At 40.1% G+C, this 18,630-nt stretch overlaps 1 protein-coding gene across 1 annotated transcript in view; it reads left to right on the top strand.

The window, feature by feature from the left end:
• LOC142340666 (uncharacterized) overlaps positions 1 to 18,630 on the top strand; it is a 40,781-nt gene that overhangs the window by 12,247 nt on the left and 9,904 nt on the right. Inside the window, exon 3 of the mRNA XM_075391357.1 lies at positions 14,085 to 14,325. Coding sequence (XP_075247472.1) covers positions 14,085 to 14,325 — 241 coding nt within the window. The remainder of the gene's footprint in view (positions 1 to 14,084; positions 14,326 to 18,630) is intronic.

Below are 18,630 nucleotides of genomic sequence, written 5' to 3'. Positions count from 1 at the left end.
AAGAGAAACTACTTTTACACCAACAACAACAACAAGAACAGGAATAACGTCTAAAAGATTGAAACGAGCCGTTGATTATGAATAGAGGAAAGAAACGCCTGGAAATTGCACTAACAAAAGGAAGTTCAAGAGCTTCTGGGTCGCAGGCACACGACTTTAAAAGTGTTGGATCAGGACGCAAGCTACAGAAATTGGCAGGCGGGGAAGATTCAGTGGCCCAACAGTCTAGCCCTAGTCGGCCACTGTCTCCTAATGTTGAGATTGACCCTCCAAAGAATAGCACACAAGAAACAAGTGACAAACGTTTCGGCACCTAATCGAAAACTAACCCAATGTTCCAGCCGGGTGCAGGACATTTATCAATGCAACTGCAAGATTCGAGTATTCTCAAGAAAAGAGAAATCCCTAAATCATCTAGAACAACACAATCACAAACGCAGTTACCCAAGACGACTTTCCTTAACAAGGAAATTCGGCGTTCCAAAACAGGCAGAGAAGCTAGAGTCCCAAGCACAACTCTCGCAACAGATCGATGGAAAACCAAAAAAAAACAACCTTGAGCCAAACTACCCAACTAGTTAGCAACCGGTCGGTTTTCCGATAGGGTTACCAAAACGCAAGCTAACGGAGTTCTCAGGAGGCCCCTTGGAGTGGCCCGAGTGGGCAGAACACTTTGATGTCATTGTGCATAGAAAGCTGCTAAGCGATTTTGAGAAGATGACGTATCTGAAGACTAGCCTTACGAGTCAGACAAAAGTGACAATTTTTGGACTCACAGGCAGCTCAACGACAATTAATCAGGCCTGGGAAATTCTCTGCGAGACGTTTGGCAGATCGACACTCATAGTGGAATCTCAACTTGGGAAGATATAAAGTCACCCTTAGAGACGACGAAATTAGTGGTTTTGTTCGTTTTTCTAAACGTAGTCACCAACACAGTTAATGTCTTGGCTCTACTTTGATTTCAGCATGGTATGGAATTGGAGGGATTTCCGAGTTCAACAACCGGAAAACTTACCTCTTAGCTTAAAAAGCAGTGGCTACGACACCTAGGGAATCATCGATTACTGGCAGTAAAGAGACTTGCTAGAATGAACTACTTTCATACATGAATATTTGTTAGCCCTGACAAACTCTAGTCTTCAATGCCCCGAAAACCCAAAAACAAGAACTTTCGCATCCAACGCTGATGATTCTACAAAACCAAAGATTTCAAAATGTCCATTTAAAGATGAACAGAACGTCATCTGGAATTGCAAGAAATTTGAATCAGTGAAACTGAATGAAAGACGAGAACATGTGCAGAAGTTCATACTGTGTTTCAATTGCCTGAGACCTCGCCATTGGTCAAAGGATTGCAAAAGTAGAACCTGCAGTGTGCCCAATTGAGGAAGACAACCCAACAAACTTTTCCATAGTGACTTCTCAAAATGGTGAAGGGAAGCGACAGTCTTAGCGTGCTGGCAATGTGATACAGGGTACTCAGTTTCATTTGTGGACAAGTCAATTGAATCCACACTGCACCTGAAAAACCGAAAAGCTTCTTTGTCGGTAGCAGGAATCCAAGTCTCACAAGATGTCAAGTCGGAAATAGTTCCGATGACTATTTCAGCACACAAGAAGTCACAATCATTGACAAAAGTGCAGTTTTATGTTCATGAGAAGCTGAAGTTGGATGACCAGACTGTAGATCTGCAAGGTTTGAAAGATCACTACCCACATCTGAGGAACTTTCCGAATGAGAGCTACAATCTAAATGAACTCAAGATATTCTTGGACAGGACTGTTAAGACAATCATCTTCCATTAGAGCTTAGCAAGTCAGACGATAAAACAGCTCCGTGGGCAGTGAAATTGAAAAAAATATGGGTCGTAGGTGGTCTCTACCAGCGAAGCAAGCAGAAACTCTTGCTATAACAGCTACCTCAGTATCAGAGGACAATTTAGTGAGCCAGTTGAGTCGGTGGTGGGACATCAAACCGTCCGCCTCAAACTGTGATGACATCGGTCGTTCAAAAAACGAACAGAGAGCAATCAAGACATTGCAGCAAACAACTCGCTTTACCGGTGAATGATACGAAGTTGTACTTCTGTGGTGAGAAGATGAAGTGAAGATACCAAAAAACTTCTACTCTGCAATGGTGCGACTCAAGTTCCTCGAAGGACGCCTACAGAAAGATGATTTGTTACAAAAGCGTCATCAGGAAACTATTGAAACTGACAACAAAGCTGGTTATGTCTGCGAAATCGAATAAATTGAACTGGAGGAAACCAGAGACAAGCTTCAATGGTACTTGCCACATCATTGTGTCATCGGCCCTCATAAATCCGAGAAAGTGAAAAGAGTGTGCGACGCAGCAGCAAAATATCAAGATGTAGCTCTCAACGAAAAACGCCTATCGGGATCAGACTCGTTGCAGAGTATGATCGGAATTAGTTATCGCTTCCGAGAGCATTGACTAGCGCTTTCAGAAATAGAAGCGGGCGCAGAAGCGATGTTTCTTCTAGTTGCTGTCCCAAGCGATAGCAGCTGATGCTTACCATTTCTCTGGCAAGAAAATCTAGTGCAGAGGATAGAAGACTTAGAGTATACAAGAATTTTGGGGCGAAGATCATTACGCTTTGCATCAAGTGGCGGAAGATAACGCCAAAGACGACGAAAGTCTCGTCAGAACTGTTCAGCGAGACTTCTACATGGAAGATGTTCTCAAGTCAGTCAGAACACCCCAAGAAGCAATCGCAATCTACCAAAAAAAAATCAAAACCTCCACAGCAAAGGTGGATTCAAATTGGCGAAATGGATAACGAGTGACGAAGAAGTCAAGACACAAATCCCAGAAGGAGACAGATCAAGGAAAATTGTAAAAACTTTCAAGGCCGAACCACAATCAACTTCAATACTTAAAGTGAACTTGAATATTAACTCGGACAGTATCATAGTCTGTCGCGGAACTGATCAGGAAGTTCCAGCGAAAAATAACCCAGAGAATTGTCCCATCCTTTGTCTCAGCAGTGTTCGACCCCCTTGGGATATGATCACCCTTCACAATAAGAATGAGGTTTCAACTCTAAAGCACTTGGGAAGCAACGGGCCAAGCATGGGGAAAAGAGTTGTCAGCAGAACACTCAAAACTATTCATTGATTGGTGCTCTGAGTTGAAAGAAAAAAGGAGGATATCGATAACTTGACTTATTTTTGAAACGGTTGTACAAACTCGAGACTCCACATTTTCACAGACACGTCAGCTGAAGATGTGCATCGTGGCATATCTGCAAGATGAGGCAACGTGAAAACTTACCTATGTGATAGGAAAATGCCGTGTAGTACCTATCAGGCACACGATATTTCCAAAGATAGGACTTCAAGCCGCAGCCTACGGAGTTTGTCTCAGAAGGCAGATATTGAGAGGAAATTATGTGAAAATGGACAAATACTATCATTGGACAGTTTCAACTACAGTGTTGCAGTAGATGCTGTTAGCTCAACGAACCATCAATTGTTCGTTGCCAACAGAATTTTTCTAAAACTCTTCCATGGATCAATGGAGACATTGGCGGGATCCACTTTGAAGAACAATTTTTGTTTCGATTTGTTCGGGACGAAAGTTTTCCGAATGTTTCAAAGTCGAAAACGGGCAGCAGAGAAAACTCAAAAAACTTGAACCATGCCAAATTGTCAACCTTCATAGAGGAGAATGGAAAAATTTGAGTGAAAGATTGACTGAAACACGAAAATCTCAGCTACAACTCAAACATCCAATACTCTTCACAGCAAAACATCCAGTCATCAGTCATCCACTGAGTCATGTCCAGCTGCAGCGACCAGATTCATTGCAAGACGTGGCTACCCGAACTGGATCATCAGTGACAATGCAACAAATTTTGCTAGAGCAGCCAACAAGATGAGAGCGTTTAAGAATGAGTGGGACAAAGCTATGATTGAGAGTGACTTAGCTCAGAAAAAGATTGCTTGGAAATTCAATCCACGTGGAGCTCTACACTTTGGTGGAATATTTGAGAGACTAGTTCAATGCTGCAAGAAAGTCATTATTGCAATCTTGGATAACCGAAGCCTCACCGACGAGATACGCAGTGCCACAATGGCTCTTTTAAAGCAATCCCCCTGACAGCAGTAAGTGACAACCCAGAAGACTTGACAGCAATCAGGCCAAAACCATTTCCTGCTAGGACGAGAGAACGTGAGTGCATGATTCATGCCATCCATTGAACGATACCATGACCTGAGAAAATCCTTTAAAACGGCTCAAGCAAATGCTGACTTGATAAGGAAATGATGGACTCACGAATACCTTCCACTATGGAGATCAAAGTGGTCAAGAGAACATGTGCAAAAACAGAAAGAAGGCAAGTTAGTAGGGCTAATTGATGACTCTGTAAAACGCTGCGAGTACCAACTGGGACGAATAATAGAAGTCTTAACTGGCAACAACTGTGTTGTGCAATCAGCGGGAGTCAAAATGGCACATGGAGAGGTTACCCGGCCAGTCGTGAAGTTAGCGCCATTATTCTACGATATCAAAAACAAGGCCAGCAACGTTGGCACCACTTCAAATAAGCTAAAAGAGCCATCACACTGCAGGAAAGAATTTTTGAAACTGAAAAACTTAGAATTTGTCAAAACTCAAAAATGATCGAAACTGAAGAATTTTACAAGTTAGGACCGAAATTTTGTCCCGCCCCCGATTTTGGGAAAGATAAGTCTGAGGAAAGCGAGGTTATAGCACACGGTGAGGGTAGCCTCTAAACTATCCATGGACACAACAAACGTTATGGCATCAGACCCACAAGTGTGGCTATTACCACTTATATGGTGCAAAATTGTCATTTTTTGTTTTTTTTGTCATTTTTTGCTAAATTAATCTAAGTGTTTATTTCATGATGTTTTAGCTGATCATTAAAGGTCAAATTCTGTACATTTGAGGTATTTAGAGCTACGTAATAACCATCCGTGCTTATGTGAACAAAAGCAAATATTGCAGTATTTTAATATGTAAACACTGACCTAAATCTTTGTACTTGATTAACAAATCAGAAACGAGTAGCAATGATGTTATTTTAACTCAACTGTTTGAATAGTGCAATCATATTTAGAACCATTAGAAACTGTTACAAAGAGCGGTTGGCTCTCAGAGTTGACAAAAATGTGTTTCTTTAATAATTTTAGTTTTTTGCAAAGTTTGCTAATTCTTTAGATCATGCTAGTTTTAAGATACTTGAGTTTTCTGGACATAAAGTTAGCAACATTACTAACCCTGGCTGAAGCCTTACAATCTTCAGAACAAGAGTGATTATAGATTTTCACAAAGGATTATCTTAAGTTGAATCAGAATTAAAGTTGCAGTCCTTTAATCGTCCAAGCGACTAATTTTTTTGGCGAGATTGTTATTCAATCGAACCCTGTAAAGAACCAGACTGGCTTATAGCTTGAGAACTAGCCTGTGATATTTCGGTTCCATTAAGATACTTGAGCAGCTTCAACACTCACTCCCCTCTCGTAGTAGCAACCACAACAGGCATTTAACAGCTCATCAATAATTCGAAGACCTCTTAAGAATTTAACCGCAGATCGACGCGATAGTATACTGCCCCAGAAACGGGACAGAAGCGGGACCTGATATTTTGATCAGCTCAAACGAAGCCCTTGGTCTGTAATACACATCAATAGAGATATTTGTTTTCGACGCAAGCAACGAGATTCAATTATACCTAAAGAATACAATACATTGAATCAGATAACTGAAATTTAGCTCCAAATTCCTACAATTGGCTGTACGCAATGCATTAATATCCAGTGCCTACTTGCCAACGGTCGCTCAAAAAAAACTTTGAAACCTTTTTCACAAAAAGTTTTGTAGCTGTGTAGCAAAAAGGAGTTCACAGGCGACGGAATTAATTGAAAGGTTTAACAATACGAACTTGTCGTAGTTCTTTGAAGCTGTGGAGTCTCTCCACTCGCTGACGGTGTGACTTAGTTTACACACGAGTTACGTGTCTTTTGTTGGCTGAAACTCCGCAGTGGTGGGGAATACTTTTCAAGTTCCATGAAAGTAAGTTCAATTAGCTCAACATTATTTTTCCACTTCGTATTGTTTTTCGTATTGTTTTTCCCATTCATTTTTATCAGACAGATTTATAATAGATAAAAATTATAGAAAAAAGCTGAATAGAAAGATTTCGTTTTTGGTGAATTTAATTTGCTCTCACAAATTCAAATATTTTTTTCTGCTTTCAACACATGAACGTTCTAAAATTCTCATAAACCAGTTTACCAAGCGCCTGATCCCTTTCTGTTTTTTTTAGTTTTTGAGGTAGTTTTGGTTTCATATAAATCTTGTACAAGACTTACTGGTTAGTTGTATGTGTATTTTGAAATTCGTCTTTGTGACTTAGCTTACTCACGAGTCACTGCTGTTAAGTTTCTAGACCCAACAACTGTCTTAGTACCCCAGCGTTTTAATGTGATTTTTGATTTGATACCTTTTTCTTCATCTGCCTGCTTAACGTCTGCAATTTTTCATCCGATGTTGCCACAAATGGTAGAAACAGCTGTTCCAACTCCTTTTTGTTTGTGTGTCCCACAGTTGACCAAACGGGCAGTTCAACCTGCAGATACCTAAACAATACCTAAATATACAATTGGAAGAGTCTATAACAACCAAGAAAAATGAACATCCGCCAGAAAGAAAAAAGTTTGACTTCAAAGGTAATTCTGTACAGTAGCATCAGTGGTACCGTCAGTTCAGCCGTTAGTTATATGAAAACGCTGGTAATAGGGAAAACAATTACCGCTATCGCTGAGTGTGCACATTGTCGTCAAATGTATGAGATTGTACTCAAATAGATGGAACGTAGGTTTGGTCATGCGCATGCGTTAGTTAGCGCAAAACAAGGCAAACTTAACAGCTGTCTACCCATCTAAACACACAGTAGTGATATCATAAGAGGTTATCCTGCAATCAATTTGAGTCTTGTAGGTCTTTACGAGTCACTTTTGGTCGATTCTGATTTGAAGAGTTCGCCACTGTGCAGAAGATACACCAAAACTTTTGCCACAGTTTCACCTAACATAATCGGTCTTTGTCGTAGCAAGCGGTACCAAAGCGCCCTGTAAAATCAACGAATTTACATTTAACGAGTTTTCGCAGCTTATAACTGAGGAACATGATTTGATGAAAAACAATGCCACCAGCACAACTTGGATGACGATGGGAACTCAATAACGAAAAAGAAAAACATATTCTAAAGTGTTTGATTCTAGCTCGCAACATGAAAATAGATCAAATTAGATTTCAACTTGCGAAATTATGTAGTTCACTGCCTTTAAAATGTGCAACAGAAACCAACGCCTTTGAGATTTCCGGGTTTTTAAGAAGACTCTCAGTTAAAGGGCCAATTTTGTTGCAGAAGCTGACTCGAAAAACGAGGGTCCACTTATAATGGAAACCAATCAAATTCTCAACCATAACTTCTCAATAGCTAATTCAGTGAACAAAATTTGACACCTGCAAGTTTATTGCCCAATATTATTCCTACGCAACCTAACTAATGCAACACGACTAAAAGAACAAATAATAGCATTCTGGTTATAACAACCACTTTTAGCACTTTGGCAACCTATTCAACAGTCAGCGAACAGAAAAAGGAAGTTGTGACATCTTCTCTTCCATACACTGCAGCGTCAATTTTACCCAATTTCCCTTTTCTACACTGATATATGACACTGCAAGTGTTTTCCATCCAAAGCGGTATTTAATAACAACAACAACGCTGGATCGAATAAATGTAACTGCTTTGGTAAATAGGAGTAAATAGGAAACTTCTAATAATACAACTGCATTGGCTTCTGTTTGCGACATCAATGGACTACCACAGGTATTGAAACAGGGGACGCTAATCTATTCAGGTACACTTACATCAGCATTAGTTTTGTGCGAATATGGTTGCAGTAATTTGAATACGTCTAGCAGTGTTGCAGACAGTCTCAGATTGCACGGTAATTGTCAAATTTAGGGTGAGATCAGATATCACTAATGTAAGGTCATGGCAGAATAAATGTCCACATCTTTCAGTTCTTGATCTGGTTTTATATTGCCTTTCGAATATTCAATTGATGCTCGGACAAGGTATGTACCAAGCTGCTCCTTATAACAATTTGATGCCAAGGAAAAGTGCTCACATCTCGCCGTTTACCTTCTCATATATTGGGTTCTGAATTGTTCTCTTTCGTTAGGCTCTGGGAAAATTTTACCAAATTTCAAAGCTACAAAAGTTGGAGATCTAGTTTTGGCAAAGAAAGTTATATCTTGGTATGAAATGGAGTCACTTGGTTTCTTTAAGCAGGTTGATCCACGATCTCCATTACAGTGTACTACAGGAGATAAAGCATGTTAGTACCATGAAACCACAAAAGTTGTACTTGAAAGCATTTATATGTTCGACTATATAGACTCCATTAATACATCAGCGAAAGCTCTCAACAGGTCCAAAGGATCATTAAAAGCACTGCAACTAGGCCGACTGGGTTCTCGCCTACCGCATTTGTGAGCATTGGACCAAATCAAGCAAATCAATTAAATAATTTACCAAACTAAAGCTTATAGCTTCAACAAATGAGGATTCGACACAAATGTCCTTAGACTAAACCCAGACCACATGAATGATATCCTAATTGTCAGTGTTGTTACTGGCAGCACGGTCTCACTACACCTGACACGATGGTTGGTTTTGCTTTTAATGTTTACGTTATTTGGCCCCATTGGCTTAGTTGGTTCTTCAACTGTAAATGCCCGTTTCCTGCTTATAGATATATGGCTTGTCTGTGGTCATAAAGATAACAAGAAGTTACCACGAGTAAAATTTTACAGATATTTCCCTTGTACTTCTAAACTACCTGCCTTTGTACACATAACCATACTTTCACCGAATTTTATGATTACATGGAATTGCATTCGCTTGTCGACAGTCCAAGGGAGGTGATTAGTGTCGTCACCTACTTGCAAATTCAAGTCACTTCCGCTCATGGTCTGCAAAAGCAGAGCCTGCCTTTTTCCTAGGCAAAACCTGTGTGACCTTTGACAATGATGACTGTGGCTATGCACCAAATACAAGCGCAATAATAACGTAATCAGCTGCCCTAATATAATCAGTCTTGGTGGTAGCAAACAGTACAGAAGCGCTGGCTCAAATCAACCAGTTTAAACTTAAAGAGTATTGGCACCAAAAAAGTAAGGAACATAATTTGATGAAAAACAATGCAACCATCACAAATTGTATGACGATGGGAGCTCAAAAACGAAAACGAAGTATTTTTCTAAATTGTTTGATTTTAACTCACAACATGAAAATGGATCAAATTAGATTTCAACTTGCGAAATTATGTAGTTCACTGCCTGTAAAATTTGGAACAGTAACCAACGCCTAAAAGATTGCCGGACTCTTAAGAAGACTCTTAGTTAAAGGACCAAATTTGTGGCTGATGCTAAGGTTCGTTTTTCTGGCTGGCAAGAAAACGAGTGTTGTCATGTTTTTAATGCTCAACCACAGGGCTCCACTCATAATTAAAACAAATCAAAATCCCAACAAAAACTTCTCAATAGCTAATTCAGTGCAAAAAATTCGACGACTGCAAATTTATTGCCCAATTTTATTCCTACGAATGCAACACAAATAATACAACAAATATTAGCATTATGGTTATAACAACCGCTTTTAGCACTTTGTCAATCTATCCAACAGCCAGGAAATTATAACATTAGTAATTCGCTCTTCGATACATTTCAGTGGCAATTTTCCCCAATGTCCTTTTCCACACTGATACATGACACTGAGATTGTTCTCCATCCACAGCAGTATTTAATAACAACAACAACTCTGGATCGAATAAAAGCAACTCCTTCGGTAAGTAGCAACTTCTAGTAATACAACTGCACTGACTTCTGTTTGCGACATTATTGGACAACCACAGGTAACGAAACTGTTTGCGACATTAATGGACAACCACAGGTATCAAAACTGGCTAATATAACCAGGTAAAAATACATCAGCCTTAGTTTTGTGCGAAAATGGTTGCAGTAATTTGAATACGTCTAGCAGTCTTGCAGACAGATTTAGATTGCACGGTAATTGTCAATTTTAGGGTTGAGATCAGATATCACTAATGTAAGGGCCTGGCAGTATAAGTGTCCACATCTTTTAGTTCTTGATCTGGTTTCATATTGCCTTCGGAATGTTCAATTGATACTCGAACATGATGTGTACTAAGCCGCCCATTAGAACATTTTGATGCCAAGAAAAAGGGCTCACGTTTTGCCATTTTCATTCTCGGGTTGGGTTGAAACGTTGCGTTCTGAATTGTTCTCTTTTGTTATGATCTGGGACTGTTTTAACATGTTTCAAAGCCACAAAAGTTGGAGACCTAGTTTTAGCAAAGACAGTTAAATCTTTGTATGAAATGGAGTCACTTGGTTTCTGCAAGCAGGTATATCCACGATCTCCATTAAAAGCGCACTATAGGAAATAAAGCATGGTTGTACCCTGAAACCACAAAAGTTGTACTTAAAAGCTTTTATATGGTTGACTAAGTAGACTCGTTTAATACATCAGAGAGAAGTCTCAACAGGTCTAAACGATTGCTAAAAGCCCTGCAGCTAGGCCAGGTAGGTTCTCGCCTACCGCATTTGTGAGCATTGGTCCAAATCAAGCGAATCACTTTAATGAAGCACCTTAATTAATCAAACTAAAGCTTATAGTTTCAGCAAATGAGGATTCGACAAATATAATCTTAGACTTAACCCGGACCACATTAATGATATCTGAATTGTTAGTGGTGGAACTGACAGAACGGTCTCACAACACCTGACACAACGGTTGGTTTTGCGTTCATTGTCTATACTTTTTGGTCATATTGGCTTAGTTGCTCCTTTACCTGTAAATGCACGTTTCATGCCTATAGATATTTGGCTTGTCTGTGGTCATAATGAAGACAAGAATTTATCACGATTATTGTTTGATAGATTTTTCCCATGTACTGCCAAACTACCTGCCTTTGTACGCATAATCATACTTTCACCGGATCTTATGATTACATGGAATTGCATTTGCTTGATGACAGTCCCCAGGAGGTGATTACTGCCGTCACCTACTTGCAAGTTCAAGTGACTTCCGCGCTTGGTTTGCAAAAAGCAGAACCTGTCTTTGTCCTAGGTAAAACTTGTGTGACCTATGACAGTGATGACTGTGACTAAGCGCAAAATGCAAGCTGCCGTACTAGGTTCTTGTTGTAAAGGCATCTATTTAGAGCCTTAACAGTCTATATAGATAGAGATTTCTTTTGGACAGAAAGCACCACAGAAAGGACAGACTGCATGGCATCATGTTTTCACTGTAAACCGCGTTGGTGAAATCCGGCGTGTACTAGTATAGATAAATGGATCCATATTGCGACACATAATAACCCAGCCAACAGTGGTATACTTGGCATGTTTGCGGAGTAACTGAAATTAAGCAGTTGTGTAAAAGTTCCAATTTTTTTAACACTAACTGTTTCACTCGAAGCAAGCATTGATCTCAATAAAATTAGACACTCTAGCGTAACCAATGAAGAAAAAGATAGCGGTCAGTCTGGTTGTGGACACCTCAACCCGGGTTTTACCAACCTCGTTTTGATACTTTTAACATTAATTACTACACCCTCTCTCCTCATTTCAGATCTCTTCCAAAAACTCAAAAGGCCAGCAAGGCCTGTGAAATGAAGCCATTGAAAGCATACAACTGCTCTCAATGGATGAAATTTTCATAGCCTACAAACCTCCTGACATCTTAAATTGATACTCCTTCTGCAATGTGCAATTGATATTGTCACAGCTATGGTCAATGTATTCCGCTTTATGGCTCTATAAATTATTGTTGATGTTTTTTTTGCAGATCTTTTCCGTTTGTGCCCCCAGCTTAGTGGGTTCATATTATTTGCACCCCCCCCCCCTCCCCGATTCACTTGTCATATTTGCACATAAAGATTTACTATGTTATGGCACGTGCTCCGTAACCGGGGGGTGCATAACGTACTGGGGGGGGGGGGCACAAACGGAAAAGATCCTTTTTTCTTCTACGCAAGTATAACAGAGAACTAGATTGTAAATATAACCAGATTAATGGGAAGCTCCTATGTTAGTTGGAAACATTGTTTTCATAAGTTTCTATCACAGTACCGGTGACCTGTTTTACTAATAGATATACTCTTGTAGATATGTCATATTAGGATTCTTCAAACAATTATAGCATTGAACGAGCGTACCAGGACGTTATGCACAGGCCCAAGTTCAGACCACCTTTTGTTACATTGTATGGATCTATTCTGTTTTGCCCCCCCCCCCCCACCTTATTAAGCTTATATTTCTACGCCACCCCAGGCGCGCGTGCTGTTGTTTTTGATAGTAACGTGCTATAACAACATATAATTTGTAATTGGGGGGCCTAAGAACACGGGAGGGGGGGGGGGCAAAACAGTTAGATCCCATTTTCTTTCATTATGTAAAATATGTCACGTTCGTTTTTGGGGCTCAAATGATATGCACCACAAAGCTGGTAGGGGGCAAAAACAGAAAAGATTACTATATATTTTGGAATATTACATAAACAAACTTTTTAGCACAAGTTTGCGGCATGCTTCATTTTTTGGCGGGATTTTTTTGGGCCACAAATTGTCTCCAAACCAAGCGTTAGTCATCGATCGAAACAAAGTTTTATTTGACACTGAAAATGGACCAATATTACAAGTATCTGCTTTGTCCTGAACGATATGGTCTTTGCACGACCACGCCTACTCCCCACCACATTAAAGAACTCTCAACCCCCCCCCCCCCCCAAAAAAAAAAATAAGACATCGCTTTGAAAGAACATTATGGGAAAAGAAGTCTATTCTTTCAAGACCTTATTGCTCTATTAGAAAGAATCATATGTTCTTCGACCGTGTATGCCATAACATATAACAGCCGCCCCCACCACCTTCCCCATTACCCTGCAAGTATAGGATCTTTTCCGCCCCCCCCCCCCCCCACCCCAGTACGTTATGCACCCCCCCCCCCCCCACGTTACAAAGCAGGTGTCATTACATAGTAAATCATTGTGTAATAATATAGCACGTGCGTCTTGGGGCGCAAATAATATGCACCCACTAAGCAGGGGAGGGGGCACAAACGGAAAAGATCCGGTGTCTATAATTTCGTGGTGCTGGGCTATCCGGCCCAAAATATGTTGGTAAGCAAAAAGGGGTCTTTCCCATTATACCCCCCCCACCTAGCTTAGTGGGCATGTAACCTATAGCCCCCCATCATGGTAATTATACCATAATGGGGGGGCTATAATTTCATGGGGGGCTATAATGGGAAAGACCCGCAAAAAGGGCCGAAAGCTTAAAATTCTCCAAATTTAGTCAGACACTATTACAGCTGTAGCTGATTGGAGATTGATGATCCGATTCCTTCCCATTGAAACCCATCCAGCTTAGTTATAGCTTGTTCCTGCGTAGTTAACGTACTGGGGAGGAAGTGATGAGGAAAGATCCTAAATAATATTCTGGATGGGGAAAAATAAATAATATCCTATAATTTCGTGGATGGGGCTTTAGTGTGAAAGACTCAAGGATCCATTCTGTTCCAGTCTTTTTTTTGTTGTTGAAACATGTAAATTATTCGGATTATAACCCTAAGGTTAGATATTTACATGCATTCAAATGCTGAATCAGTGTTGTTATCAATATAATAACCTTACAATTGTGGCTGTTCGTTCTTATAGGTAAAAAAGGCTCCTATTTGTCTCTTAACGAGTACAAATACAAGCAGGGGGCCAGAGTTATATTAAGAATTGGTCAGAAAAGTTAAGAGAGAAATAACCCAATTAATCATCGTAGATCGAGGAGAGGGGGAGAGGTATGGTGGTGCGGGGATGACCTGTACCATTTACCCTTAACTGTCATTAATTGTTAGCGACCCTACTAATGGCAACAATGACGATGATCTGCTTGATTTGGAGGGTGCCTTTGACGCTCTGCTCCTTGTTCCGTTCCAGGACCAGTCACAGCAAACACAAAGACAGCCCCCATCATGCACCCCACCCCCACGACCACCACCCCCACTGCGCCCACCATCTCGACAACCACCACAACGGCCACCACCCCCACAACGCCCACCTTCTCGACAACCACCACAACGGCCCCCACCCCCACAACGCCCACCTTCTCGACAACCACCAAGACGACCACCACCACCACAACCAACAAATCAAAGCCGCGCAGCTCAAATGCAGCCACGTAAGAGACATTTATTTTATTTGGGTTGGTCGGGGAAGCTGCTTAGATTTTTTTGAAATAAATATTTCCTCTCGCAAAGCTCCCTCACTTCAGTTAGTTGGAAGCTTCAGTAAAAAAGGTTTAATTGAAGTTATAAGGGATGTACACCAACTGTCCACTTTTCGCAAATACATTCAAGCAATTATTTTGATTAAATTAGTCGAAAAATATTAATCAAAGGGAAAATTTTTAACAATGTCACATTGACTTACCCGCATAAGCCAAAAATATGTTGTCAAAACAATCTAAGTGGGTAGTCGCTTTTTCAGAAAATCAAAAATCGTACCTAAAGTTAAAAGCCACGAAATTTTTCCATTCGGAACATTCTCCGCCCAAAAAAGGGAGGGTGCTAAAACGGGGAGGATGTTGAAAATGGGTCATGTTAAATTATTTGACGTGGTTTCAAGTTCCACTGAGCATGCGATGCCGTCCTTAGCAAAATGCGACTTCAGAATTTCAGCCAATTGACACTAAGTATCTTCGAGGACTGTTTAATCCGAACAAGATCGCGTGTCAAGAAGATTTCAGAACTGACAGAAGTCAAGGAACAGTTGCTCAAGTCTTTTCTAGCAAAGCGTTAAACATAATGTGGTTATGAGGACTTAATCTGTTTTGCGGCGACAAAACACGAGAATCGCGCAAAGGGTACGCTTGAAACTTATGCCCCCCCCCCCCCAGTACGTTATGCATCCCCCATTTACAGAGCACGTGACATTACATTGTGAATCATTATTTAAAAATATGGCACGTTCTGGGGGTGCAAATAATATGCTCCCACTAAGCTGGGGGTGGGGGCACAAACGGAAAAGGTTCTACGCTCCCACTCACCTCCACGACGTAAAGCTGCACATGGGTTGAATTTCCACGTGTAGTTACACAATTCGAAACTATCACTACTTGATCGAACAACAAAAAGCAGGCCAATATCTTCATTTTGGCTCTAATGTAGTTAATACTATCATCGAAGCAAAAAAAGAGGGTTGTCCTTTGCTAGCGATGAATATTCCATTGACCATGTTCTATATGCATTGTTGTTTTTGTTGTCAAGCAGGCAAAAAGCCCAATCTCTTGATCTGCGAATTAAAACTTTAAGAGGACCGAAGTATTCAAAACCTACTTCATTGGTGAATTGTGTCCGGACAACTTCTCATCTGGCCAAAATCTGACGGTTTTCAGCGCAGATATTACTTTGGTTGCTGCAATTTTCTTTTGTAGCATTGCGCGTAAAATTTTTTCACCTTCATATTGATGTTTTGGTTAGTCACAAACCAAAAACTGCTCCACTGCATAACGACTGCTGCTTGGATTAATCGGATGTTTTAAATCAAAAATGACATCATCCAAATGCTTCAGGCGTCCAGTACATCTCAAAACACCACCGGGTTTCGACAAGGGATGAATGTGCGGATAGTTTGCTATTCTTTCTTTCACAGCTATTTCTCTCCCAAGATTTCATTTCTTCTTGCAAGGAGTTAGACTCAATTAAAAAAAAACATCGAATCTTTTCCGTTTGTGCCCCCCATTACGTTATAAACCTCCCAGTTACGAAGCACGTGCCATTACATAGTAAAGCATCAAATAATCAAATAATATGCACCCACTAAGCGGGGAAGTCACAAACGAAAAAGATCCAAAAAATGTTTTCTTTTGAAGCATCTAAACTCTTAAACATTGAAAACATCTGGTGTAGAAGAAAATGATGGTTTCTTCTAGCTAGCAAACGTAAGGTGTAGGTTATTACGCGAAGTATGTGAACTCCATCTATCTTTGGATACCAATCAAATTTTTTGAAATCAAAATTATTTTGAGCAGTTTTTGATTTCGGAGTCAAGATCAATTCTGCCAACATCGTAGAGTAGTCATTTCCTCCGATTTGCGTTTATAACTCAGGTTTATAAAAATAATCGGCCCAAAAAATTGAGAAATATGAAAAACTTGGGCATCGTATCCAGCTACTGTGCCTCAAACAGAATAGGCAAATCCTCGTGTTCCAGCGTCGAAAGGGCTATTATTTGTATCAACTTAAATCCACCAGTCATTGTGTTAATGTCAAATAACCCAGATACACGATTTGTTGTGAAGATTGTTTTTTTCCCAAGTGAATGAAACCACTGCCAAAAATTTTAAAACTGATTTGATTGCATGGATGAGCTGTAATGGTAAGTAAAGCAGCTTGCGGTTCTAGATTTGTTACTGAAACGCGATTCCTAGGAGCAACACGAGCTTGATCAATTCTCTTTTGTTTTCACTTGCAAACGTCGAGACCTTTGATCGCAAGAGTGCGACAGCGGTAAAAACTTTTTGCAAGATACCAGCAAACATATGAGTTCACGCTAAAAACACTTTACCCTGAAACAGGTTCGCAAAAGATCTGAAGGAGCCAAGTTTATGGTCTAAAAGCGGAATTGAGGGAATGGTAGAAAAGCACAAAAGGCAAAATTTTTGATGTCGATGTCCTCCAATGGACAGCATAATATCTACCCGTCCTGTCTTTATCCTACCTTCTCATAGTTGTAATTGGTTGCAACAATTATACATAAGTGATAATATTTCTCCTGAAGTGATGAAATAACACTCAGATACTACAAAAAGCGATCCTCTCAATAATGGTTTACCTCAAACCATTATTAAGAGAATAGCTGCATGTTCCTTTTTTGAGCCTTATAGACAAAGCCTTTCAGCCACAAGTTAGTTGAATCAAAAATGACTAAAGGAAAGAACTAAAGTTTTATTTGTTGGACCCCATGGTACAAACCCGAGAATAACCCCGACGTAGAGGCTTTATTTTTTGTAATGGATGGGTTAATTTTCGATGTTGCAATGGTGAATCAAGCGCTAATTCTGTCAGGTGTTCATTTCAATTGTCGGCCAAACAGCGTTTTGCACATATATCATTTCTCTGAATAACTTCTTCAGTTCTGAGATGACCGGTGTTGTGTGTACTATTGCAGCGTAATGCCCTCTTTTGACTAATAGTTACTCAGAAAAATTTTTCTTTGCGACGTATCTTTCTGTGTTTTTGGTTTCTCAACCACTGTTGCACCATTAGATTTGAATCGGTGGACGGATCGAATTTCTGTAAAGGTTAGCCACAGGATGCACATATGCTGCTGCAACATTGGGATTAGGATGAAATATAGTTCCAGTGCAGATAGATTGCTGATTTGAATAATCAAAATTGAGAAGAGCTCGGTCGGAAGTACTGCGGGTTAGAAGTCGCATTCTTGGGTTCTAGTGTTGACCTCGGAATTTTCCATGGTAACAAATTTGCAACTAAGCGGAGTCAATTTAAGACTATTTGAGGTACAACTGCTATACTTACAATACACGAGATAAAAAGTGAAATAATAGCTTTTGGAGGCGAAGCAAATTGAGTAGAGGGGTTAATTGGTGCTACTGATACATAATGTCGAAATTACTGGATAACAACATCATTCGTGTGATGACTGCATTGAGCTGGAGGAAAAAATCCTATTTGTTTGCCATTCTTTAGAACATGTCACGGATGAACTGATCATATAAACGGACTGGTCGCGTTGACGTGAGTTGCAAATTGCAAATAGAACAACAGAACTCTGGCGCAGTTGTCAGAACTGTAGGCAGCCATTAATCAAATTGTATGAAATGAAGATTCATTTGGGGAGAAAGGGCAGTTAACTTTATTTTTATGGCAAATTTTATAGATGCTGATTGCTCTTCAATTTTGACGTGAAGATTCTTCAAACAAAACGTCTAGTCATTTGAGATACCCTTTAAACCGTTTTCAGTCAACGAAGAACACTGCTGAGCTTTTCTGCGAATGATTTGAAAACCAAATTAAACGGCTGATCGGTTACCAGGCCTAGATCATTTTCTAACAAAACAAATATGACCAAAAATCGAATCCGCACAACAATTTTAATCGGAAAATAGGAAAATTTTTCTCAGGCAATTCGGTTTCTCAACTATCTTGACTGTTGTCTTCACAAGTTAGTTCCAGTTTACAAGGCTTTACATTTTCTAGCCCTTCATTATGCTCGCCCATTTATGACTCCATTTCCAATTTATGCCCCAGTGCAGCCGGCTTCTGCTTTTTTTACATTTCTGACATCTCAGTTTTGCCAATTTAAGTTGCTTCTGTCCCTCTCTAGGATGTCGCACGTTCAAAATTACACGGTCTGGAAACAGCAATGAACACACGATAGTCTGGACATAGGCAACATTGAACGCACGAAAATCTGATCATAGGTAACTTTGAACGCACGAGAGTCTGAACATTTTAGCGAC

This window comes from Convolutriloba macropyga, chromosome 6, assembly GCF_964194025.1.
Source record: "Convolutriloba macropyga chromosome 6, txConMacr16.3, whole genome shotgun sequence".
Taxonomy (NCBI): domain Eukaryota; kingdom Metazoa; phylum Xenacoelomorpha; order Acoela; family Convolutidae; genus Convolutriloba; species Convolutriloba macropyga.
The sequence above is the reverse complement of the archived record's forward strand: the minus strand, read 5'-3'. Positions and strand labels throughout refer to the sequence as shown.